The sequence below is a fragment of the Aphelocoma coerulescens genome, chromosome 3 (assembly GCF_041296385.1).
Source record: "Aphelocoma coerulescens isolate FSJ_1873_10779 chromosome 3, UR_Acoe_1.0, whole genome shotgun sequence".
NCBI classification, from domain to species: domain Eukaryota; kingdom Metazoa; phylum Chordata; class Aves; order Passeriformes; family Corvidae; genus Aphelocoma; species Aphelocoma coerulescens.
Window position 1 is genome coordinate 53,756,841 of NC_091016.1, and position 27,151 is coordinate 53,783,991.

Here is a 27,151-nt window from a genome sequence, read left to right on the forward strand (position 1 = left end):
AAACTTATTGCTGAAATTACTTAAAACCCTAAACCCCCATAAAACAGAAAAGCACTCCCCCTTTCAACAACAACAACAAAATGCTGCTGAAAAATGTTACACATTTTAGCCTAGTGAGGAGGACGACTCCTGTGAAGTCCAAACATTCCCCAATATTGCTGTATTTCCAGTAGAACAACTTCAAATAGTCCTATAAATACATTTCAATCCATTTTCTGTACTGTAAATATACTACCTTAGTTGAGGTAACGATCCCATTCACATGCAAGCTAAAAGGACCTCTTTGAAGGTTTGCAAAAAGCTGCCTTTTTTTAATAGAAGACCCATTTCTGTGGAAGGGATTTGTTCAGCAATGTGGCTTTTTATGTAGCCAAAATGTGTGTTAAGAATTACAGCAGTGAAGAACATCGCATGCCTACAGCTAAGGAAACGGCACTGTTGTGTGTCACAAGACACCTTGCTAGATGGGGAGATGCTCTGCCAGTAGCAGTCTGGGGCTGGATGCCCCACAGGCTGCTTTGTCACCACAGGGCTCCTGGGAGTGGGGCTGTACCCTTGAGTTTAACTGCTCAGCTGTAGCCTGCTCCTGAGATGTGCAAGCATGCAGACTGGCTGCTCCTGTTCCCAGAGGAGCGGGGACCGGAAGAGCCAAAAGTAGGTTTGCATGGAGGAAATATGGAATGCTGCAGTGGGAGGACTGATGTGTTCAGAATAGCACCTGTGATGATGGAAACCATGGTAGCTGCTGGATCTCTCCTTTGCTTGTATCCTTTTGTGCAGGTTGGAATTGCTTGTTACAAATTTGAGTAACTAGAAGGATCTGGAACAGGGAAAAGAGAAAGGGTGCATAGCCAATGCACTGAGCTCAGGGGCCAACTGTTTTATGAAATGAATGCTTTACTTAGATTTCCCTTCTGGAAAGCACTTTTCTAAAAATCTGTGTGCACTTCCTATAGGAAACACTGCCAGGAGCCAGGATAAGTGGAGGTCTTTCCAATCTGTCTTTCTCCTTTCGAGGAATGGATGCCATTCGAGAGGCAATGCATGGAGTGTTCCTTTACCACGCGATTAAGGTATGATGTGCTTTTGGCTTCCATATGTTTGCACTTGGCAGATGTGCAGTGCTATGTCTGACAGCCTTGTCTGGGGGATTCTGTACGGTTTTTTTCAGTATGGCATGGACATGGGAATTGTGAATGCTGGGAATCTGCCTGTGTATGATGATATCCACAAGGAATTGCTACAGCTCTGTGAGAATCTAATCTGGAACAAAGATCCTGATGCGACAGAGAAACTTTTACATTATGCTCAGGTAACTTCCAGTTTTAAGCTTTGAATTGTAGTTAAGTTAGTGCCTGGGCCTCACCATCTTCCTGCAGGTGATAGGTAAAACAGCCTTTAAACATCATGTGTCAGTATAACTGTGGGTGTGAGAATTTACTAATGATACTACAAGTTCAGTTATTAACCCAGAATAGAATGGGTCATCTGTGATAGATTAAACCTCTCCAGTTTTATGTTGTGGATGGGCCTGCACCAGAGTTCTTCATATGCTTCAGGAGACCAAGCTGCATAGGCATTCTCCAAAGGAAAAAGCAACCCCCCCCCAAAAAACAAGAAGCAAAAATCCCAAATAGACTTTCCTCAAACAAAGAAAACCCTCACAAACCAAAAAAAAAAAAAAACAAACCAAAAACCCCAACCGAAAACCAGAAAAGGCCAACCCACAACCAAGCCAATCTGGGTGCTGGAACTTAATTGACAAGTGCGCTGTGCGAGACAAAGAGTAAACCTCTCTCTCTGGTGGCAATGCTTTGCTTGGATAATATGTAAAAGGTGAAGAAGTGGCTTGTGACTTGTGGCTGTGCCATAGACTTCTGCTTCACGTAGCATGTCAAGGGTGAGGATCAGCTATTTAGGGCTTTTGAGATGTTGTAATGATGGTGGTGATAAAGGACAAAGATTACACATTGTTCGTAAGACAACTGGTGAAATCCTGTTCTGAATGAAAGATACAGCAAAAGTTTCTCTGGGTTAGGTGGCTCTTAGATTCAAGTGCACAAGAAGATTTGCATGCCTGTTTTGTAGCTCCTGGAGGTAATATTTCTGTGCAGAACTTCATTTGGTTTGTATTTTGCCCTGTGGTGGCGCATGCTTTATAGTAACAGTGGAAGCATGTTGAAAACTAGTACAGGAAGACTCTCTTTATCCCTTGTGCTTAAGCTATTTTAGATGGTGCTCTTGGTGTCCAAGCAATTTAGCTGGGAGTGATCTTGTCTGTTTAAGCCGAGTTGCACCATTGGGATATTCAAGACTGCATAAAGAGGAAGAAAAAGGGAGGAATTTAAATGGAGCATTAAAACTAGAAATGAAAGTGGATGATGAGTCCTAGGTCTGTAAGTTTGGGAAGCCATTGTTGGAATCTCTGCTTTTATTTGTGGTGGTAGTTTTATTGTGGGAGTAAAATAGTGTAGTGGCAAAAAGGGGGAACTTAATCCTTGCAGATTTAGGAAATAAGTCTTCATCTGAAGTTTGAGATTAAAAACCATTTTCCATGAAGTACATAGCTGCAGACATTCTTAAACTGAAACTGTGGCATTTAGGGCAATGGGAGTTGTCCTTCCAGAGGCAGTTTTTTTTCATCCTCAACATGCAGTATAGCCATGCTGATTGTAAAGATCTCATATAGTGTTTGACACTGTTGTTCCTGCATGTCCACCCTACAGTGTCATGGGTTATTTTTAGTCTGGAGTGGTTCCCTTGTTAAACTGTCTGGCCAGAGGTTGAGGAACACTTGGTATCATTTCAATGAATCACATAAAGTGACTCCTGAGGTAGAAAGGGACCTCTGGAGATCATCTGCTACAAGCCCTCTGCTCAGAGCAGGGGCCAGCCAAGATCGGGTTGCTTAGGGACATGTCCAGTCAGGTTTTTTAATATAGCTAAGAATTAATATGACTCTACATTGTCTCTAGGCAACATTTTATTTCTTCTTTCATTCCTTTTTACAAACTGCACATATGAGGGGAATAAGATGAGGCAACAAGAAGCTGTGAAGTTTAGCTAGTATTTGTATAAACTTGAATGAAACCTTGTTCTGTTTTCTGTTCCCGTGAGTGAGGTCTTGTGTCCATGACTTTATCTTTAAAAACTTGCTGATGAGCACTCAAAAGTATAACAACTTCATAAGGCCTGAAAGATGTCAGATTATGTCTAATAACTGAGTGAGGAAAAGAAGTTACTTTCCTGAAGTGTGATGGCTGAACTAATGGATAAGATGCTCTTCCACAAGCATTCCTGGGGGTGGGTGCTTATGAACTTTTTTGCACTGTGAAGCCCTTTTGGCCTCTGTGTTCATAGCCAAGGGAAGTACGAGTGTGAGACAGAGAGGATATGTGGTAGTTTGGGACAGTCTATGTGTGTTACAAACAGTAGTTTTGTAGGCTGACTGATGGAAAACATGTCTGTGGTATGGAATAACATAACCTATTGCAGCAGAAACTGAATTAGTGCCAAATTAATTAGAATTTTAAAATTAAATGTAGTGTGTGGGCCAGGAATCAATTTAAAATATGTTCCCAGAAGTAAAACCCTTAGGATTAGTCATGTCATCATTTTTATGAGCATAAAAATTATCAAACTGCTCTTTTTTTTTTTTTAATTATTTTGTTTACATTTTCATTGAGGCGTGTACCTATTGGGATGTAGACTCCCTGAGTGCCGGTATTACATCACAGGTGTTTGCAACATGATGTGCATGTATATAAACCTTTTGAATAGTCTAAAATTATTTTATGAACCAGTACTTGGAAATATCCTTGTTTTCCTGAAAGTGAAGTCCATAATTGTACTCCTTATGCTTGCAAGCTTCTATGGATGTATTTTCTTTTCAGAATCATGCCCAAGGAGGAAAAAAAGTTGTACAGACTGATGAGTGGCGTAAAGGCTCTGTGGAGGAAAGGCTGGAATATGCTCTCATAAAGGTGAATGTGTGCAGAAAACTGTCCTACCCATCAGTGCTCAGAGACATGATCTCAGCTTGGACTTCAAGGGACGTATTTGGCTTTAAAAGTTCTTCAGCTGACATTTTTTCACAAGCTATTAATTAATAATGAATAATAAATGCAGCTGATCTATTTAACTTCAATAACAGAGAAGACTGTAGAGGTGTGTCTTTAAACTTCAGATGTTGAAGTCTTTGACCCTTAATACTTTATTTCACTAGTGTTGGTAGAAACATACTGGTTTTGCTTTGGAACATACTCCTTTTACTTCCTACAACTTTTTTTGGTCCTTTAGTAGTACTGCACTGAGTGGCACTTGCACTGTGGAAGCAACCTTTGAGTGTTGGGGTTTTCTTATGACATAGTTAAAAAAAATTGACAAATCTGTTAATACTGGGGACATGCTGTGAATAACTTTATGTGCCTAAGAACTGTGGTGTTTTGGTTCCTAAGAATGCCTATTTTCAATACACAATTTGAGGTATTTTTAAAGACTCTCAATATCTACAGTATCTATTTGTACTTGCATTGTGGGATTTTTTCTGGGGAGAAGTCAACTAAACGGAAGTTGTATTTCTAGCAAGATAAAAGCTTCTCATTTTTTTTTCTCAGGGCATTGAGAAGTATGTCACTGCAGATACAGAAGAAGCAAGATTAAATCAGGAAAAGTATCCTAGACCCCTAAATGTAATTGAAGGGCCTTTGATGAATGGCATGAAAATTGTTGGTGATCTTTTTGGTGCTGGAAAGATGTTTCTGCCTCAGGTAATGAGAAAATAATGTCATGTATTTTCCTACTTCACAAAAACTAGTATTGTAAAATGTAGCCAAAACATTCTATACTTGGCTGTGTTTTCAGGTATAGTACAGGAATTGTAAAAATTCAGGTACTGCTGAGAAGCAGCCATTTTCTCATTTTACTTTGGACCTTGACTTTCTTTGTGCATGATTACGTTTGTTTCTGTTCTTCCTGAGTGTTTTTGCTTTATTTGAAATGCAGTTTTAAGTCTTAGCCCATGAAAAAGCGCAAGAGAGAAAAAAGGCCCAAATAAAATTTGCTGTGTTTAGCACCTTCCAAGTCTATCTGTAGCTTTCGGTTCTGTTGTGAGTGGTCCGGGAGGCTGCCCTGTGGAAGAAAGTGTCATGTGCAGAGCCTTAACCCAGTAAGGCCAGCAGCCTGCTGCCATAGAATGATCTGAAAACTGCCACCCGGGGCTGCAAATGAAGTTTCATTTATTGCCTGAATGAGAAAGCTAAAAGAAAACTGAGGTTTTTCTATACCTTGTCTTTGTTGTTTATTCTGCCCCCACCTTTATCTGTGCAGGTGATAAAGTCTGCTCGAGTTATGAAGAAGGCAGTTGGCCACCTTATTCCCTATATGGAAAAAGAAAGAGAGGAAAGGAGAGCCAAGCAAGGCAGCACAGAAGAAGAGGCAAGATACAATCCTTTGTGCTGTAATTCTTTTGTAGAATGCTATGAACAATATAGGAATTATTTGTTGCTATTTACATTTATGCTGCAGACTTGATGCAGTCATATGGAAACTGACAATCTCAGGATAATTTGAAGTAGGTTTGAAATTCATAAAGTGCAGATTTTGTGGAACACTGTTTGGTGTGTGCCCAAGCTGTTGTCACAAAGTTTCCTGAATGATGCCAATAAGCCTTTGTAGGCCCTTTATACCGATGTTACTCATTTCTTGTATTTTTACAGGCATTTAATTCTAGTGTTACTTATTCCTGGTATTTCTAACTTTATGGCAGATTTTGCCACTTGCTTCTAATTCTTCTGCCCTTGGTGAACTCTGTAATTTTCTTTCTCATGTTCAAAGCCTGTCACCATTTCCTCTTCATTTAACTCTTCCCTTCTCCATAGACCTGGTCATTCTTCCAGCTAAACAAGCCAATTTCTTCCTTCCTTTTTCTTCATAGATTGTGATTTAAGACCTCTTGTTATGATAGAATAGTATGTTCATTGCATGTGTAGCCATGACCAAAATGCAGGGGAGAAGAGAATAGGGTCTGAATATAGTTGTCCTCTCATATGTGTATTTTTCCTCCAGCTTCTGAAAACTACTTTTTATCTAATATATAAAATATATATATTTTAAGATAATCAATGACATTCATATCCTTGTGGGCCTCTTGTTTACAACATTTTCTGATTCACAGCCAACAGCTGGTGGGGTAGTTTTATCAACTACCTGTGAATATACTTGAAGTAATTGCTTCCAAATTTGGTAAATGGTCTATGTGGTAGCACCATTAGAAAATGAAGATGTATGTCCCTTGTTTCTCCAAACTGACAAGATTCTATTCAGTAGAAAAGATGGTTCAGATGAATTGGATAGAATCCCATTTTAAATGTTCTTTTCTGCAGTTTCCTACTACGTTTATAATGTGATAGGTGCTTGCAGTTTTGGTTGTTAAGTATTTTTCATCTTCTGTTGTCTTTGACTATCAAATTTAGGTTTGATGTGTTTTTACATTTTAGTCTTATGGAATCTTACCTTGTCTTCATGAGCTTTCAGAGACAATAGCTATGATCAGAATCTGTTATTTAACACACACATAAAAGAAAGAATAGCAGAATTTCTCTGAACTGTGATAATTGTTTATTTCCTTTGGCTTCCCTTCTATGGGTTTTCTAATGGTTCCTAATACTTTCCTTGAAATCTTCTTACAATGTATCTTTGTATTTGTTGTGAATCTGTTGTGTGATGGTCCAGCATAAATGTAACAAATACAGCAAAAAATTTGGAAAAATGGCCTGATAATTAAACCTGACTGATCTTAATGAAAGAAGGAGAATGCCTAGTCTCTTCTCCCATGCTCTTTCTGGATGTGAAGGTGTCTTCTCTCCTGTTTCTCAAGCAAATCTGTTTTCTGGCTGTTACAAATCACCTTTCCCTTTGTCATCTCTCTCCAGTTTGTGCTGTACTCTTTTAATTCAGATGACAGTGCTGGTATTTGGCACCCTCTGTTTTGTTCTGATGCTGTTTGAAGTCATTTAAAATCACTACCCCATCGATTCCATGAGTGGTGAATTAGGATCTTCTGTGAACCTTCTGGCACATTCTCTGGCTAAAAAGAAGTGAAGTGGAATTTGAGAGGTTCTAAAAAAGATAACAAACATTCTGAGAGAGTGAGTGAGTTGTTCTGTGTGGCTGAGGAGAGCAGGAGGGAAAAGGCAGGGCTTCTGTCATCCTGCTTTCTCTACCTTCTGCTGGGCAAGGGAGGTAGTGCCTTCCTCTTACAGAGACATGTCACTGTATAGAGAATCAATGAAAGAGATAAAACAGCGGCATCTATTTCCTAAGTACGTTGACTTGAAGGAAAATGATTTGCAAACTCTGGTAACGGATCTGTCTGATGTTACCCAGGCCACTGTACCCTCCAGGACAGTTTTAGTCACAGACTGCCAGGAAATGCAAAGCATTGATAGTTACATTTGAGGATAAATAGCTGTGGCTGTGGATCTGTATCAAGATGAAAAACAAAGAAGGCCTTTGGATGTATGCCCAGAACTTGAGGACCTCCTTGCTTAAGACAATTGAAACAAGTGTGCCTTAAATAGAGTTTGTTTAAAGTGGTATGTGCTATGGCCCATATTGTTTGCTACCCTGCACAGATTTTTCTTCTTCTTATGTGCAAATCCAAATATTTTTTTTTGGTATAAATCACTCATTAAATCATCAGTAATTATTAGGTATGAGTAGGTATGATACCTAATGTGGGGCAGCATGTTTTGTTCTTCTCCCAGTCCTTGATTAATCTCTTTTCTCTTGCATTCCAACAGTATATTTCCAGCTGCAAATTCTTCTGTTGGTGTACTGAGATGGCTGACTTACAGACCTCCATTTTGCTTCCTCTGTTTTCTGGCCTTCTGTAAAACCGAAGCACTGGGGAGATATTAGATTTTAGTAAACAGCAGCATTGGTGGGGATCCAGGGATTTTATTCAACAAATGTGTTAGAACCATGGGAAATACTAATATCACTCTTAGTAATATATAAAGGTTTTTTTAACCCATAATATTGCAACTACAGAAGCAGTGTAGGTGCATGAAGTAGAGACCTACTCTGTATGTCCAGAAATATTACATGCTTCATAGAAGGATTCAGTCATCCAGTTCTGCCATGTGTGAAGGAGATGAGATACTGTCTGGAAAAATATTTTATAGTTTTGTGTAGAATATGCTCAGGTTTCCACTTTATTTAAATTCTGTGCAATTCATATAGTTGCTTACTGGCATCTGATGCTGCACCAACTCAGACATACTACTGTTATAGCCTGGAGCTGTTCCAAATGACGGCAGTGATGATACAACTACAAAGGTATTGCCAAGTCCTGTGTCCTGGTGGAGAGCTGCTGTGGGAAGTTCCGCTGTTGTGCTGCTGGCAGCACCTTTGTCAAGCTGACTGCCGTCTAGCCTAGGACCTGCTTGTGACAGAACAGCTTCCTTTCTTCAAGGGGATCCTTCTTCAGCCTGTTTGTTCAGCTAGGGTGGTCTGAAGTTGCCTGATTACTGCACTGAAAACTCCCTTGTTATTTGTGTTGCATAAAAATGAGCCTCTTCTGCTTTTGCTAATTCCTCTAATTTTCCTTCTAAGTTTGCTAATTTCCCGTTCTTCTCAGCATTGCATCAAAAGATTGATCGTGATGCACAAACAGACATGTAATTATAAGTATTCATACCCTTTTGTTCTAAATATTTAATCTCTTCATTGGCGAGGTGTATATTTGGAGCAGAAGTACCTTAGGAGTTCAGTTATTGCACTGCAAAAAATGCTATCCAGATCTGAAATTGTTTTAACTGCTGTTTTGTTTTTTCAAACACAGATTTTTGAATAACAGCCATGCATTTTGTAAGAATAATTCAAGTTTCTATTACCTGGATCTTTTGAGATAATTTTTAATATTTACTGTATTATCTGTACTACTCTTTGCAGTTACTTGTACTATAGTAGGAGTCTGGGTCATGGATTGGTATTGCACTGTTGAAGGATGTGTTCAAACATACCAAGGCTTAACTCTTGAGTACTTGAGTACTTACTTGAGTAAATTACTCAAGAGTAATTTAACTCTTGTTATTTCTTCAACTTCTAGGATCCTTACCAGGGTACAATAGTACTGGCAACTGTGAAGGGAGATGTACACGATATCGGCAAGAACATTGTGGGAGTTGTTCTGGGCTGCAACAATTTCAGGTGAATAGACTGACATTAAGTAGCTGGGAACACAGCTGTAGAAGGGTTGGTAATTATTAGTACCTCTCTTTAGCTGCAGCTGTGGTGATAACAGAGGTGGGCATTTCTTAGGAATTATCCTCTGTTCCCCAAGCTGTGATTGGGAACACAAATCATAGCAGCTATTACTTGATGGGGAGGCAAGAGGGAGTATTACCTCCTCCTTTAATATTGTTTTTTCTGATAAATTGGCATCTGAGGTGAATCTGCAGTTTAACATCACTTGGAACATAGATGAAAATATCAATTTTTGTATTTGTTTTGTATCAGTTAAATATATTAAGTATGATGTTTTAAACATAAAATGTCTGAAGAAATCAGATATGACAATTGCAGTAGGCAATACTATGTGTGGGTTTTGTTGGGAAAAAATGAAGTCTCATAAGATTCAAATGAATCCTGTGTGTTTTTCATGTTGTTTGTTGACTATGAGGTTTTAAAAACTTGCTGAGGTGTGCTTTGTTAAATAAGAGATGAGATTGACATTCTGTTTCTGAACTGCAAAAGTTAGAACTTCGAGAAAAGCTGGGTCCTTCATGGCCTGTGTACATGCAGAAGGGTTGGCAACAGTGTTGGAATGAATGGTCATGTTTCCATCAGTGCCCTTTTCAAGGGTCTGTCACACGTTGTGCAAAGCTGAATTAGTTTTGGAGCTCTGTCTTACTGTTCATTCCTTTAGTTCAGTTTTGACTTTGGGTTGTCATTTGCTCTAAAAAGAGCCAAAATTACCCCTTTATTTTAAAACACAGTGTTGAAGTCAGTAGCAGTGCTGTGTATATGCAATATATTTCATTTAATTTCCTCTTGAAATTCTGTTGATTGGATTCAGGCTTTCTTGAGCTTTATTTAGACTTACTGAAAGGAAGCCATAATGTTCTCTGTCACCATGAGTGAGGCTGAGTGAAATCAGCAGGCTGGGGTGGTTTACTTGAAAAAATAAAAACCCTGGCAATGGCTAGGGCTAATAGGAATAATGAGGGAAGTTCAGTGTCCCATTTCATAAAATATGTGCTTTAATAAGGCAAACAAGCTTGATGTGAATCATCTTATATTCCTGATGTAAGATATGATGTCCACAAAATATTTTTGTTATCCAGATAAGTTGAGAAATGCTACTGCTGTTGGTAGCTTGGTAGACGGCTAAGCACCACACAGCCACTCACTTCCACCCAGCCAGGCTCAGTGGGGTGGGGAAAGATGAAAGGAAGAAAGAAAGCAAGAAAAATTGTGGGTGGAGAAAAGTTTTTAATAACTGAAGAAGTGGAAGAAGAGGGAAAGAAAGAAAAAAAAAAAAACCAAAAAACAAGTGATACAAAGGCAATCCCCTTGCCACCTCCCATGAGACTGGTGCCTAGCCAGTTCCTGAGCAAAATATGGCTAACCCCTCTAAGCCCCTTACTCTTCCCTTTTATTGCTGAGCTTGACTTCATGTGCCATGGAATATTTCTTTGGTTAGTATGGATCATCTGCCTGGTTGTGTCTACTCACAGTCTATTCCTTGGGGGGCTAGAGTGAGAAACAAAAAAAGGCCTTGATGCTGTGAAAGCATTGCTCATCAATACTTAAACTTTAGTTTAGCAGCATTGTTTTGGCCACAGATCTAAAACACAGCACCATACTGGCTGCCATGAAGAAAATTAACTCATCTCAGCCAGCCTTAGTACAATGCAAACATTTATTTAAGAATAGAAGCCCCTCTTACACTTGAATTTTCTTAATTATTATGCCATCTGGAACTCTTACTGAAAATTTTACCAGATCCAGAGGTATTTCCTGTATAAAAATTCCCAAAAGCAGTCTTAAGAGAAACAAACAAAAATCTCAATCTTAACTTCAATTTTTAGGTCAGTTATTTACAGCAAGAGGAATGTATTTGCCATGTAGCAGAAATTTGATTTGTATTTAAAGGATCTTATGTCATCTCCTTTCTTTCCACAGAGTTATTGATTTAGGAGTCATGACTCCATGTGATAAAATATTAAGAGCTGCTGTTGAGAACAGAGCAGGTATAGAGATTTCATTAAAACTTCTGAATTGTTTGATTTTTAAATCACACTTACATTTTTTAATTGCTGCTTATTGCATTCCTATGCTGTCTATGATTTGATCAGATTATCTTCAGAGAAGTCAGAACTTCTACTTTAACCATATTAATTTTTTTAGCATTTGACACTTCTGTGAAACTTAGCCTGAGGAACTGAAACCCTATATTAAAAGGACAACTCCAAGAGAGATGTTGTAGTATTTGTTTTACAGATGGATAAATGGAGCCTTGAAAAGTCTAAGTAACTTCTTGTTGGATCTTAAATCAGTAAAAGAACTTGGCATTTGGCCTGCCAGATCAGTGAGTGTGAAATCAGGAATGAATTGTTCTAATAAATAATGAACTTTCTGAAACAAATTATAGTTGCTTTGGAACAGTCTGCTGCATCTTGGAAAAGATGAATTGTGTGGAACATAGGTGATGAAAGCATTTGCTGTTCTAAGAGCACAACTTATAATTATTTTGTCTTATTTCCCTCCTCAGTACTGAACTTCTGAGACTTGGAGCTTGCTAATCAAAAGTACTGTTTATTTGTTGCTGAAACTAGAGCAGTAGGTGTTCAGCAACTGTGAAGACCAAGAAATATCTTAAACTGGGGATTTGGAATTACTGTCATTCTTGGAAAGCTTTCACTTTCTAATTGGGTCAAACCTCCCTTCTAGACTAGTGACTACCCTGCTTTTTATCTCATTCTTTTCTATCTGATGCATGAAGCTATCTGATGTATGAAATAAACTTTTCTGTACTAATTTCTGTGTCTTTCTAGTGGATTGGCTAAAAGTTTTGTGCATGTGTGTTTGTAAATTTGCAATAGATATAATTGGCCTGTCTGGTCTCATCACCCCATCTTTGGATGAGATGATTTTTGTCGCCAAGGAAATGGAGAGATTGGCAATAAAGATTCCTTTGCTCATTGGAGGAGCAACTACTTCTAAGTAAGATATCTCAGTTGGGAAGATGGGCAGCTTATATGCAAACAGTGTTAACTAGTGAAAAAGAAAATTTATAGCTGTTTCTTTCTCCCTTTCTCTCATTTTTCCTCTACCCCCACATACTGATATATATTCACCCTCAGATTTAGTGTTATTTCTTGTTTCAGAAGTCCTAGATTATAGAGGTAAAATGTAGTTAGTACATAACAAATAATGGACATCTTAAACATTTAATTTTTACAAGTGTATATTATATGTGGAAATATGGTGTTTTTCTAAAAGTTCATGCACATATGCGTATGAGTATAGTTCTGTTCTTCTAAGGGGTTGAATGATCTATTTTCATTCACCAAAGCATTCTAAAAGTGCAGGATTTTGAGACTAGAAATGGCCATGTTGACATCAGGGAGCTGTTATCTTTAAGGAAGTTACTGTATTTTCCTGGATCATGGTTCAATGTGGTGATGACTGTGTTGAGCCTCCAGTGCTGCTCAAGCAGGCTGGTAGCGGATAAAGCCCTGCTGCTTGCCTTGAAGTACTCATCATGTTGATTTTGATAGACTGAGCTGTTGAGATCTTGTCCTCTCAGATGTGTTCAAATGAAATAATACAGCTGCTGTGATTTCCTGAAGACCATGTTGACAGCTCACTGACAGCTAGTATTAGCATTACCACAGATGTGTTCTGGGCGTGTATAAGTCGTGGATCAAGCTTTGCTGACTGGTTTGTGTACTATATACTTGAGGAGGTGACAGCTCAGAAGACTGCAGAGGTCATTTTCTGCGTAACTAGAAGCTGTGAGCAGTGTTGCTTTCTTTATCAGAGCAACATATATTGTATTCTGTATTGGGGCTTTAACAAATCGTCTTATAATTTGACAGAGCGGAAAGTAGGATCACTACCTGTCATTATTATTCCTGCAAGTATAATACAGGGTTCACTGTATCCCTTTTCTCCTTTTCCATATGAGCCTCTTCCTATTGCTTTGGTACAGAGAACAAACATAGAGGGATTTTTCTTATTTAAAAAAAAAACAAAATGGGGAGTGGAGGGAAGGCTTTATTTTAAGTGGAAGTCTTAGGAAAGCATTTCTTCACATCTCAGTGTTTTCACCCAGGGCGTTGTGGCCTAGTAATTGATGTCAAATAACCAGCATAAAATAATTTTGCAGAATTTATTCACAGAGAGGAATGTAGCTAATAGGGAAGCAGCACTAGTTTTATCCGTGAATATGGAAATTACTGAAGACTGTATGTATAATTTTGAGTACAAAAATTATGATTTTGTTCATGTGAACTGTATATATTTATATACTTTACATATGCCCAGATACAATACAGTGTCTATAAAGTATATGTCAACAAGGTACTCTTTATGGAAGATTGGATTCTTAATGTATATTTAATATTACTTTCCCAGTCTTAAATTTAACCTCCCGTGTGTATTCTTAAAGGTTGTGTATATGTCAGAGGTTGCTAGTGAAGAACCATCTGCATTTTTTTCACCGTAATAAATTGCCATTGTTATTTGGAATAAGGAGACCCTGAGTATTTGGAAGAGTGTATAGTGAGGTTAGTTTGAAAGAGAGAGAGGCTGGATTTAGTCTCCAGAATCCACATAATAGAGTTTTTTCATAATTTACAGTAATGATGATTTTTGCATTCTTACTATGCTACTTTGGTAAATTCAGGTGCTGAGAAATAATGGTGAGATTCTCACTGTCCTAAAATTTACTTTAAAAAAATACAAAAATTAGCATATAGTGGTTGATACAGTGCCATTTTAGGACTATGCCTTCTTTTGTTTCCTTTGTCTGTTCCTATCAAAATAGGAAATACACCTTTTTGTAAAAAATAGAGCTGCCAAGATCAAAAATGTGACTCCTAGAAGCAAATTCAGGAGATGCTGGACAGTTGTTTACACAGTTGTGTTGCACAGTCATGAGTAAACCTCCATGTCCAAGTGCTTTAAATATTTGACAGAACCTGAAGAAAAAGGTGATCTTAACTTTGTTATGGAAGATTGCTTCCTAGGCTCTGATTTAAGTTCAATTTTAAAAATGTTGTTTGACCTTAGCATAGAAGAAAGCAAACTATAAGGCCTATAAGATCTTTGTTCCTACACTTGCTTGCAGAGTTTTGGTAGGACTCTGAGCAGAGCTCATTCTTACATCACTGGAAATGGTTAGCAGTGTTGCTTTCTTTGTCAGAGTAGCACATATTATAGCAGACCTATTAGAGTCCATATTTTGTGGCTTCAGCAGCTAGTCTCATAATTTGACAGACTGTGAAGAGAAGGGTCTGTCCTGATTGCACCTGTAGTTACAATGCAAAGTTTACTGCATTTTCAAGGTGCAAGTTTGCAATATTTATTGACCACTGGCAGAATTCCTTCTTCAGCTGTAGACCGGACTTGTACCTCTGATTTTGAGAAATGGAATAATCATCACTGAATTAGGTTAATACTAATCCACAGACCTAAAAATTAGCATGTGGGAGGGAAAAATGTAAGATGAGCAAAAAGGATTAAAGAAATTGTTAGTTCTTGGTAGGCTTAGTTTGGAATAGTCTTACTGAAGTTTTCTAAGACTTGAAACTAATGAGTTGCTGATTTTCATTCAGCTGGTAAGACACTGAGGGAATGTGTGTTGGCACATTATTTATGAAGTGTTCTGATACTCTTTGAAGAGAAGTGTTTATATACCTGTTATTAAAATCTGTGTTTAATGATTCATGCATAGCAGATGGATGAATGAACTTCTTCTTTTGAAGTTCTGGTCTATGCATTAAGTCAGGATTTATTTCACTGTCTGCTTTTTTTGTTGGTGGGTTGTTTGGGTTTTCTTGGTTTTGTTGGTTTTTTGTTTTAGTTGTGAAATGCTCACTCTTTTTCTTTTTCATTGAAGAACACACACAGCTGTTAAAATTGCCCCACGATATAGTGCACCTGTAGTTCATGTCCTGGACGCATCGAAGAGTGTTGTGGTTGTAAGTTCTAAATTATAGTTTCTTGTCCATGCAAAGATATATGCCCTGTTTCTCTGTTGTGCCTTTCATCCTTTCCTCTAAGGTTTAATGTTGTGGCAGAAAATTAAAGGGGCACATCAGAGACAAGTATGTAAATTACACTTGCTTCAGCTGTTTTGTGCTGCCACGTGGTTCTCATCTGGTTTGTGAGAGTTATAGTCACTGGGTACTTTCATTTAAATGCCCATTACTGTAGTGAGGGTGACTTTCACTGAGTCCTTGACTGTAGTTTTGTGAAGACTGATAGAGTTATATGTGAACTGCTATTCTGGCTAAGTTGGATATATTTTTGAAGTTAGTTAGATAGCAACATTAGTACTCAGAAACGTGTGGCTGGAGTTTTTTGGGATGGATTCTCTTTCAGAGAAATGGGTGGTCTTAGCTGGCAAATACCTGGTGGTAAAGAGTAGGCCAAGCTGTGTGTTGCTTCTGTGACTATTTAATCTCTGAAGTTTTGGAGTATTCTTCGCTCAGGTCTTTCCAGAGCCAGACTTGGCTCTGCCAATGTTACCTGTGTAGTAGGGCTGAGATATCAGTAATAATTGTAATCTAAACACGGATAGTTTGAATAGTTTGAATGTAAGTTGCAGATTATTGGTAAGGCTTAGTTTAGTGTCTCCAAGAGAGGTCAAAAGACAGGTTGCCTAGTCTGAAATTCACACTCTGTCCTTACTGTAGTGTGTTACAGTATGTACTTAGTGCTTTCTCCTTCCTGTTTTTTTCAGTGCTCCCAGCTCTTAGATGATAGTATAAAGGATGATTTCTTTGAAGAGATATTAGAGGAATATGAAGAAATTAGACAAGAACACTATGAGTCTCTCAAGGTACCAATGTAATTGATTATCTTCTTGTTTGAAATGGTTGGCAGTTGCCTTGTTATTCTTGCTGTTCAGCTCCTTATGAAGACCTTCAGGTATATTTGTTTTGATTTTAAACTTGCAGTAAAATGGATTGAAAACTTCCAGAAGTGCTTATGAAATCAAATTTTCTAGCCTGTTAGACCTTCTTCATGAATCTTAACACATGCTTGGCAAATTCTTGATTGTCTGCAGTGGCTAATCAGTGGTATGTAGGGCCTCCATGGAGCTGGCAGTCATGTCATCTTAATCAACCTGTGCTCTCCTGGAGCAGTAGCTGGATTTGCTTCCGCTGGGGCAATGAAAAGGGTGCTGGTTGCTTTTGCTGGTATTGAGCCATGCTCTACTGAGAATTTTAAACCACCATGCTTTCCCATTGTCTTAGTCTTGTTTAGGTGAGGCATCAGAGCAGTAGGAGAATATCTTTCTGTACCTATATTTTGAAGTAATAAAGGAAGTTCCAGTGTAGTTCAGAGGAACCAGAAATCTTGTAGGTCAGTTTTATTAGAATTATACAGGCAAAAATAATGATCTGCTTGTGATGTAATCTTACTTTACACTTGGGAACTGGGAGTTTTTGAGACTGAAATTATCTGTTGTCAGATTTGTCCTGAAGGGTATTTTGAGTAAAACTTTACCATGAAGTCAACAGTTTAAGTTTATGTATCTGAAAGATGGCATTCTGAAATTAACCTTTATGTCTATGTAGGAAAGAAGATACTTGTCTCTTCAGCAAGCTAGAAGAAAAGGTTTCCATAATAACTGGTTATCAGGCCATATACCAGGTCAGCTATATGTTTGTGGTTGCTGTGCCTATATTTTATTTTGTGTATTTATTGTAGATATATTTTTAATTAAATTATGCTTTAAACTTCAGAATATAGCAGTGTAACAGCTTAAGTAAATTGGTATCTGTCTCAACAGAGATTTTTTTGCATTAATTTTAACATTCTCTTTCTGCTTTTTTACAGCTCATTTAAAAAATAAATTAATATTTAATAAAAACAACTGAAAAAAAATCCCAAAACAATGTGTTACCCATAACAACATATAATCAAAGAAAACTCTAATGGTGGCTTTTGCAAAATAATGTCTGCCTGGCTCATTATATTGCACACCTTACTGTACCATATTTGGGGAACACATGCTGTGACATGGCATTTTTAGCAAATTCCTCCTTATACTTTTTCCTGCCCTTCTGCCATCAGTTTTTGTACTGGTTTGTTTTTTTTTTTTTTTCTTTTAAATTGGACTAGAATACAAACAGCATTTGAGAAGAAGTTGCATCCTGCAGTGATGCTAGCGCTGCTTTCTGTTGTTTCATTTACAAGACTCAGTAAGATGCTAATTTTCAATAGCTTATCTTAGTGTGTTACAAAGTATTGACCAGCCAAAACAAGCACAAAGCTTGTGGCTTTGCACAGATAGATCCATCTTGCTTTCTCACTTGTGTGTGAGCATTTAAACATGTGGGGTGGCTGGAAAAGTCCTTAGAAATTGCATGTAAATTTATGGAAACATTCTGCACTGTCATAGGACATAACATGTCTGTGTATAGAAAGGAATTTGTAAGTATGAAATGTATATGCCCATGAAGTTTGTGAGGTATTGGTAAGTTGTGTACGTTCTTTTGGTCTTGTGTCTTGGCCAATATTCTGGCCAATGAAATAAGTTCCAACAGCTAAAAACTATTGATTTACGAGGAAGAACAAAAGGCCTTAAATTTTCTATTTAAACTTTATATGCCTTTTATGCTTTTTTTTTTGTCGTTACATTGTAACTGGGGAGTATGGTATGACTTGGGAACACTGTGACAATGAGAATTCTAGGAATATTAGTTTGGAAGAGGTCATTTGCAGGGGTGGAGGCAGCTGAATGTCAGTTATGTTGCAAATGTTAAAGCAATTTTAAATTATTTTTGTCCTGTCGGACTGTACTTCTGTTTCCTACAGTTAAACCAAAATTCATCGGCACAAAAGTCTTTGAAGATTATGACCTGAAGCGGCTGGTAGAGTACATTGACTGGAAGCCCTTCTTTGATGTCTGGCAACTTAGGGGAAAGTATCCCAACCGGAGTTTCCCTAAGATCTTTAGTGATAAAACTGTAGGTGGGTATTGAAATAGCATTTACTTCATATAACTAACCCTAACAGGCCCAGTGTGCTGCTGTAAGATTCCAAATGTTTTGAAATACATAGGATTAGTACAAATACATGCAAAGAGCGTCACTGAAATAATTTGTTCAAAGCAATGCTTAGTGAACCAACTGTTACCGTGTGAGGCTGAAAAATAAGTGCAGAAAAATGCTCAGTCATCTTACTTAGCAATCACCTGCCAAAGCACAGGGAGGTATTTTATTGACAGAAAATGGCAGCAGAGCCATTGTGTTCCTGTTGTTGGTGAAGATGGCAGGAGAGCTCTGTCCCCTTTTGAAGCTATTCAGTAGGCTTTGAAATACATGATGAAAATGCAAGGGTGGGTGACACTGAAAGCAGTGTTCTGGGTCTGCTGCACTGCGGTAATGTAGGTGCACACACCGGGTCTCTTGCTTATTTTGTGTTCTCTGCCTCTATTAGAATGGTGCTGGCTGAAACATTTTGTGCTTTGTTTGGGGTTTTTTTCTCTAAGGTATATGTTGTTACAGCCCTATGATCACACTGCTATCTTTCTGTTTGCTGTAGCTAACAGATCATTGCAGTCATCGGACAATTATGTGGAAAATGAATCAATCTTCAAACAATTCTTAAACCTGTTTAGCCAATTATGAAAACATAGCTTTTCTAAGGCAATTTCTTTTTTCTTTTGTTTTTAATAGGTGAAGAAGCTAAGAGAGTTTATAATGATGCTCAAGATCTACTGAAAACATTAATAAATGAAAAGAAATTACAAGCCAGAGGTGTGGTTGGGTTCTGGCCAGCTCGAAGTGTTCAAGATGATATCCACTTGTATGCTGTAGAAGAGGCAGTGGGATCTTCAGAACCAATAGCAAAATTTTATGGATTGAGGCAACAGGTACAGTGACAGCACACTTCTTAAGTGACTGTTTTTCCCCCTGAATAGCAGGAATGTAATAGAAGTGCCCTATTAAAACCTCTAGAAAATGGTTGTAATCTTTCTGCAGCCGTTGTCTTGTCATTTCTTTCAGTAATAACAAGATCCTGTTAGTGATGAGCCAGGTCTTTGTATTGTAGTATTTGTAGTATTTTGCATTATAATAATTGTACAAAATGCTTTGTAGGTTTAACATCTTGAGATATTACGTGCATTTTCTATCTCAATTTTAAGATGTCCTTAAGCAATTCACTGTATAAATTAATCACATGAATCTTGTGTTGCTAAATTAGAACCCAATGAACCTTTGTTCTCTAATATCTCTGGATTCTACTGTAGATGAAAAATTCTGCTTGAATATGTTAATGCTTAAACCCAGTTAGAATTTAAAAAACCTGGAAAATAAAGCTCAATGAAGATAATTGTTTTTGATAGTCTTAATTTTTTTGTAAAATTCACTATATGAAGGGGCCATTTAGAATTAGTTGGCAGCTAATTTTGATGGAGAGAATCGTACTTACCTAGATTTGCATTTAATTTGGTAGATTGAACTTTCAATATATTCTGCCTCTCTTTTTTCCCTATCCTCTGATTTGGCTTCTCCATATTCAGAGTCGTCAAATGTGGGCAGAAAAAAAAATGTAACTACCTAAATTTCTGGAGTACAGTACTCTGTGAGAACAGTCATGTGCCAGCATTGCAGAACTGCACTAAGAAATACGTGGCTCTTAAGTATATCTGTTGCAGTTCCTGAGGTGGATCTAGTGTATCTTGACAATCCATGGCAGATGTTTATATAAGACGCTCTCAACAAGCACACAGGCACGTATGTTTCAGAGACTTATTAGTTAAGCATTTTGATACCCCATGTAAATCAACTTTACTACTTTCTTTTCCTGGCTTTTTGCCAGGATTCTCCCAAGGAAAATACCTCATTTGATGTTGTTCTTATAATGCTTTTTGTTATTGGAATACTGTTATTTTCCTTAGTCTTTTTTACCTTGTATATCCCAATTATTCAGGCTTCTCTCATAGGTTAAGGTCATGAACATCTGTGCATGCTGCTCTTCTAGACTCTGTGTATTTTAGCTGCATCTCTTGCATCCTGGTGTATATAGTAACTCGGCAGAGTCTTCAGCAGAGCAAAGTAGAAGAGAATAATTGTCTTCTCTTTCTTACATAAAATATTCCTTTCAGTACACAGAGTTCTCTCCATTACATTGACACTAATTAAGGAGGTGATGTAAATCTAAAAGTTAGAAATGCATGGAATAATTACAAAAGAACCTTAAAATTAACAGAAATTTCACCTTAAGGGATAAAGGATGTTTCTTTAGTTTTATGGTACTTTCTGTAACCTTGCAGGTTAATAGACAATTTTTCTTTGTTTTTCAGGGGTGGGAGTGTTTTATTTGCTTTTAAGATACAGTTGGGGATGGGTGAAAAGCATTGCTAAAATATTGTCATAGGATTAAAAAAATGAATCTTCAGCTAAGTGATAGCCATTAAATAACTTTCCTCTCTCTGTAAGTTGATTTACAAGAGCTGTGCCACCTCTTAAATAGCAATCATGCTTCCACAATTAATATACTGATAGGATTCAAGATTTCTTTTTGGGTGCTCAGTCAACTCTTTCCGTTACCTTTTTCCAATTTTGGAAAAGGAGCCAATGAGCAGTTTAATTCCCTATATCATGGAATCAGTTAGTTTGGAAAAGACCTCTAAGATTATTGAGTCCAACCTGAATAACCCCATGTCAACTAGACCGTGGCACTGAGTGCCATGTCCAGTCTTTCCTCAAATACCAGGGATAGTGACTGCAGCACCTCCTTGGGCTGTCTATTCCAGTATGTAATTAAACTTTCTGTGAAGAAATTCCTCCAAATATCCAATCTAAACCTCTCCTAGCACAGATTAAGACTGTGTCCTCTTGTTCTGTCAGTTTTTATCTGGGAGAAATGACCAGCCCCCACCTGGCTACAGCCTCTCTTCAGGTAGCTGTAGAGAGCAATAAGGTCTCACATCAGCCTCATTTTCCCCAGCTCCCTCAGCCACTTTTCATAGGATGAGTGCTCCAGACCCATCACCAGCTGCATTGCCCTTCTTTGGACTTGCTCCAGCACCTCAGTGTTCTTCCTCAGTTGGGGGTCCTGAAACTAAGCACAGTATTTGAAGTGCAGCCTCACCAGTACTGCGTGCAGGGGAAGAAGCACTTCCCTGGTCCTGTTGGCCACACTGTTTCTGATACAGGCCAAGGTGCCGTTGGCCTGCTTGGCCACCTGGGCACTCTGCTGGTTCGTGTTCAGCTGGGTATTGACCAGCACCTCCAGGACCTTTTTCATTTGGGCCACTTCCCTTTGCATAAACCTGCTTGAACTTTGTTTAGGATTCAACTTTTCAGTTGTGATAGATAACATTTTGTGTGTGTGTGATTAGTAAAAACTGCATCCTGGGCACTGTTTTGTCTGGTTCACTGAGCACATAGTTTGTAGCATAAGAACATCGGAGTGTTTATAAACGCAAACCATTCTACCATGGGAGTTGCTGAAGAATTCTTCAGTTTGCACATCAGCCATCAGTTTTGTTAACAAATGTGGAATCTATTAGGGGTAGAGATGAAATATTCCTCCTCTCACCCAGTGGTTGGCACAAGAGTATTCCTTACTTTGTAGCAATTTGTTTGCAGTACAAGTCATTAAAACTTAGTAACTGTAAATAGAAGCAAATTGTATGTTCAGTGCTGCATCTCTCCTCTTTGGTGTTTTGTTCTCCAAATACCCTCAGAGTAAGAGAGGTGGTTTTCTTCTAATTTAACTATAGGAAAGCTACCATGGCTCAAAGACTACTGAGGTGCTTGTCAGAAATGCCTTAAGCCCTTTACTCTTAAAAATACTGGTCTTTAGCTTAATAGTGCACTTAATACTAATGTATTTTAAAATGTTCTGATTTATTGCATTGATTTCATTACTTTAGGCTGAAAAGGACTCTGCCTGCACAGATCCATATTACTGCCTCTCTGACTTCATAGCACCACTGGATTCTGGCATTTGTGACTACTTAGGCCTGTTTGCTGTGGCCTGCTTTGGTGTAGATGATTTATGCAGTGAATTTAGGAAACAGGATGATGAATACAACATCATAATGGTGAAGGCTCTCGGTGATCGGTTAGCAGAGGTATGAGGTTTTATCGTGTGTTTCCTGGCAACTTTCAGCAAACTTAGAGCCACTTTGAGGCAATGCAAGTGGGGGTAGCTCTAGCTGTGGATTTCAAGCTATAGCAGGGTTTCAGAAATTAGTATTATTGTTATTATTTTTTTTAATTTTTATTTTTATTATTTTTATTATTTTTATTATTTTTGTTATTATTATCTGAAGATATTTACTGAAGTGGGAATTTTTTCTGAAGGACAACTGGTGCTGGCAAAATCATGTAAGCTGCAGGAGCAGTTCAGAAAAGCTGTTGCTCGCTTTGAGCTAGAGGAAAGGCCCTCTGCTAAAAGGAGCAGCAGCACATGCTCCTAGTATCTGATCCTAGCATGGAGGCAAGAATGATGTGGCCTTCCATAGCTAGACCTGGGTGAGACACCCGGATAGTCAAGACCTCATGACCTTGGTGCTGTAATGATGGGTCGCTACCATAGGTTAATGAGCTTTGTCTTTTTGGGCTACTTGTCCACATCTTTACCTCTTTAAAGCAGGACAATCAAAAAACCACTCTCTGCTAATAAGAGAAGTAACTAAGGTACTTGAATTAGCAAAATAAGTGTTGCATATGAATTTTAATTCTTTCAAGTGTCTCACCTATGTTAAGAGCTCTCTTGAAAACGGGAATGCAAGAAGGTGTTTATCATTGTTTGTTTTAATCAAAGAGCTATTGCATCAGTAAAAAAGAAAAAAATCTTTTCACTCTATTCCAAGGCATTTGCTGAGGAGCTCCATGAAAGGGTTCGAAAGGAATTCTGGGCTTACAGTAGTAATGAGCAGCTGGATCTCTCCGGCCTACGCAAAATTAAATATGAGGGAATTCGCCCTGCCCCTGGATATCCCAGCCAGCCTGACCATACAGAAAAACTCACCATGTGGAAACTTGCAAACATTGAGGAGACAACAGGTAACTCTGCTTTAAGTTTCTTAAACTGTTTTTATGTGAAGTCAAAACTCCAACAAAAGAATAAATTGGGTGGTGCAGAACTACATAAAATACTGAACTGAAGTACTTCTGGGAATTGCTATCTTCCCCTTTTTATTGACATTTTTATTTTGCCTCATTCAAGGAAGAATTTGCAAAACACTGCCAGAGCTTATGGTGGAGGAGTTGTGTCCCTAATTAGCAGATTCCATGCCAACAGGGTTTTGCTGCACAGAGAAAATGTCTGGCATCCTTATGGTTGTAAGAAGACATTCCAGATAGAAACAGAATAAAAAACTATTCAGCAGTGTATTTCCTAGTCCACAGGAACCTTAAGATGGTAATTCTTAAAAAGGGATTAATTCCATTTGTTTTCCTCTGATATTTTACATGTCAGATGTTTCACTGCTACTTCCACAATTGCAAAAACACCTTCCTGTGCTTCAAAACCTCATTTGCCAAAATGTCCAAGCTTTTTCCTTCAAACTGCACAGTTACTCTACAGTAATTGTAATGAAAGTCTGCGGTGTGTTTAAAGCTCTGTGGGTTTTCTTAATGGTTAACAAGTGAAAAAAGGGTTTGTTTTTAGTTCATCCGAAAGCATCAAGATTTTTTTGGGTTTGCTCGAAGCTGCCTAACAAAAAAAAGGTTCTGAATTTGTCCTCATTTTCAGTTCAGAGAATAAGAAAATTCTCATTCTTTTTTCCAGGAATTGGTCTAACAGAATCACTAGCAATGATTCCTGCTTCTGCAGTTTCTGGCCTCTACTTTTCCAGTCCCAATTCCAAATATTTTGCTGTTGGCAAGATATGTAAAGATCAGGTAACTTATACTATCCATTTTAATAGTGTTAGCACATTCAAAATCATCTTATGAGCAGATGTCTCAAAAATTTTGTAAACACTTAAAGCTGGAATTTCAAAATCTTCATCACATTTTGTGGTCCCTTTGCAGGTTGAAGATTATGCACTGAGAAAAAATTTGTCTGTGGCAGAGGTGGAGAAGTGGCTAGAACCCATTTTGGGATATGACTCTGAACAACTGTGATATTTGTGGGTGAACTTCTTTTTTTGATGGTCTGTTTGCCAGAAGGAACAAGAAAATTCTTCCCACTGGAAACAGCTTTCTTCCATCCACCCCAATAGCTTGTCTGATTGTCTTAAATTTTTAATCAAGGAACTTAGTATTTCAAATCAAATATGCCTGGTGCCCTTGGCTTGGGACCATGAATGTTTGTTTCTCAGTCACAGCAACATACTTTTATTTATTTTTATTTTGTGCACAAAGACACTAGCAGAGAAGCTGGGTGTAGGGTGAGATGGGGAAACTGCAAAGCTTTCCTGTTCTGTGGAAGATTTTGAAATCGGGGGCAAGAATTTCTGTCCCATGGCTGTGGATATGCATAGAACACAGTTTGACTTCTGTGATTTTAGTGTGTTCACACTAAAGTCCAGGGACAAAAATATGGTGTGATTTTTCTGCAAAGTCACAAAAAGTTTTATAGTGAGTGATCAAGAACAACTGAAGTACAACAGATCTCCTTTCTAAAAATCATCTGCTCAGTGTTTAGTCTTGTCCTTGGGAACACACGTTGTTCTCAATGGTAGGACTATCAGCATAATAGAGTCTTCTGGAGCAGTATCAGAGATCTGTATTGTGAAGTGGGATGAGTGAGCCCATGGAGTTGTCTGCTTCATGTTTCCTCTTCGTTTCAGCAAGTCACAATCTATCTATTCTGTATAAAGGATACTGGCACTTCCTACCTTACAGTTAATGTTGTGAGGCTTAATTCATACATAAACAATCATTTGTATGTTAAAATTATGAGAGCAGCATATTTGCTACTATAGACAGCCAGAAAGCTTGGAACTGACTTTTATAAACTTTTTAACCTTCTGGAAAACTGGATTTTAAAAGCTACTAGTGCTGTAACACTAGTTGTAACAGTTAATATTGTAGACATATTCTTCACATTTAACTCAGTGTGCTAATTGTTCATAGCTTTCAATAATTTCTGAAAAGTGCCTCAAGTATTATTTAAATGCTAATTTAGTAAAATATTATGACAGAAACCCCTCATTTTTTTGGTCTCTAATTGTAAACAAAATATCAATATTGTAAGGAAGATGTTCTTTTAATAGTTTATTGCAATCTATTACTAGCGGTGTAATTTTTGTAATGTCTTCATCTGACTTTATGCTAAAAGAATCATCTTGTATCAACAGTTTAATAAAGATGGTGTTATGCTATTAGAATCCTTCAAATGGCAACAATAAAATGTGTGCAATAATCTGAACAGATAATGTCAAAAGTAATTTGTGCTTGTACCATGAACCTGAAATTACAAAAGCTGCTATGGGATTTTTAAAGTAGTTGCATGTGTTCTTAACGGAATCTTTTAGAATGGCTCATCCTTAATGACTTACAAAAATAATTTCTAAATGGACCTCCCCTCCCCCAGCCTCCCTCCATGTCAGGGACTTGTGACATGTCCTTGCTGAGTAGCTGATTCTTGTAGTGGGAATGGTTTCTCAGTAGAACACTCATTTAGACTGCCAAAAATACAGTAAAATAATATAAAAGATTATTTGTTTCTGAAACATGTAGCCTGTGAAAATTGAAATCCTCTATGTTTTGTTTTTGGTAATTGCACTTTTGCTAATTAATTTAATGCTTGGAATCTCTCCTCTCCGGCACTCTTCCATATTCTTACATTTGGAAGCAGAGTGCCTTATTAGTCTGAAAATTTGATTGTGTGAGTGGGGTCAAGTTTGACTTGCTCAGTTTGGTTTGTTTATTGATTTATTTTCCTGAGATCAGTGGCAGCCAGTTCAGTGAGTACAACTGACAGCAGGAGGTTCCCACTGTCTAACAGTGGTGGTGTTACCTGGTGTACAAGCTGAGGGTTTCAAATGGTGTGCACTTGCTTTAGCCCTTCACACATGGCATCACACACTGAGAAGAATCTTCATGTTTGTCTGCAGAACTTGTCATTGGGAGAATCTGTTTGGAATAGTTATTCCTTGTTTTTATGCAAATGTTTTTATCAAGGACAATTCCTTTAAAACTTTGTTATTTTGAATTGTCAGTTGACACTTTGGATAAGACAAATTTTCATTCTTCTCTCCAGAACTAAGGTAAATTGTGAAGCAAAAGTGTCTCATAATTGTACCAGGTAAGAGTATTTTACTTGAAAGACCGACAACTTTAGAATGCATAAAATATTTTTTGCAGTGTTTTTCTAAGTACTATTAACAAAGGTTCTAGATGTAAGAGATGATGAAAAATTTAGAATGCTTTGTAAACAACTCTGGTTTAGTTCTTGTGAGTAATTTACTTTGGATACTGATTTTTTCTTGTAAGTCAGACCAGCAGCCTGGAGATTAAGTTTTGAGGCACATATATTTTATGAATGCCAGGAGGGAATACTACCCTTAAACCTGCCCTTTCATTATCAGGTCTGTTTCAGTGCTGCTTTTACTTCTGGGAAGAATCTAGTGCAGCTTATTTTGTCATGACAGTGCTATCAAGGTCAGGTCATTTCTCAAAAAAACCCCTTAAAACGCACTTTTTTTTCCCCCCTGCAAGTATTTGTGCATTTTTGTGAATCTTCTACTTTCTTGTTCCACAATGTGAAAGTTATACACCCTTTCAGTTAGTTTCTGCTTCTCAAAACACAAGTCATAGCCAGAAGATGAGGGGAGAATAGCGAGAGGCCTTTGAGGGCCGTGCTTTTTAGAACAGGATTTGTTTACTAGTAACTGTGACTGGATTTCATAAGTTTCCCTTTTTAAATCTTTTGTCTAGTTTACCAGAGCATGCCTTGAAAAAGTGGATTCAGTGTCTTCAAATGAAGAGCA

The 27,151-nt window shown here is 37.9% G+C and overlaps 1 protein-coding gene across 11 annotated transcripts in view; it reads left to right on the plus strand.

Moving 5' to 3' along the window:
* MTR (5-methyltetrahydrofolate-homocysteine methyltransferase) overlaps positions 1-25,587 on the plus strand; it is a 50,909-nt gene extending 25,322 nt beyond the window's left edge. For 7 of the 11 annotated variants that reach the window (XM_069010333.1, XM_069010336.1, XM_069010334.1 and 4 more), the window contains 17 exons: positions 957-1,073; positions 1,172-1,312; positions 3,894-3,983; positions 4,617-4,769; positions 5,329-5,436; positions 9,113-9,213; positions 11,191-11,258; positions 12,111-12,231; positions 15,134-15,215; positions 15,980-16,078; positions 16,821-16,896; positions 18,064-18,219; positions 18,927-19,123; positions 22,136-22,336; positions 23,081-23,273; positions 24,001-24,113; positions 24,246-25,587. In XM_069010333.1, coding sequence (XP_068866434.1) covers positions 957-1,073; positions 1,172-1,312; positions 3,894-3,983; positions 4,617-4,769; positions 5,329-5,436; positions 9,113-9,213; positions 11,191-11,258; positions 12,111-12,231; positions 15,134-15,215; positions 15,980-16,078; positions 16,821-16,896; positions 18,064-18,219; positions 18,927-19,123; positions 22,136-22,336; positions 23,081-23,273; positions 24,001-24,113; positions 24,246-24,338 — 2,109 coding nt within the window. In that variant the 3' untranslated portion in view covers positions 24,339-25,587. Of the gene's footprint in view, positions 1-956; positions 1,074-1,171; positions 1,313-3,893; positions 3,984-4,616; positions 4,770-5,328; positions 5,437-9,112; positions 9,214-11,190; positions 11,259-11,779; positions 12,076-12,110; positions 12,232-15,133; positions 15,216-15,979; positions 16,080-16,820; positions 16,897-18,063; positions 18,220-18,926; positions 19,124-22,135; positions 22,337-23,080; positions 23,274-24,000; positions 24,114-24,245 lie in introns of those variants that run through there. The other 4 variants (XM_069010335.1, XM_069010340.1, XM_069010343.1 and 1 more) reach the window with 4 other exon arrangements.
* Positions 25,588-27,151: the final 1,564 nt, after the last annotated feature.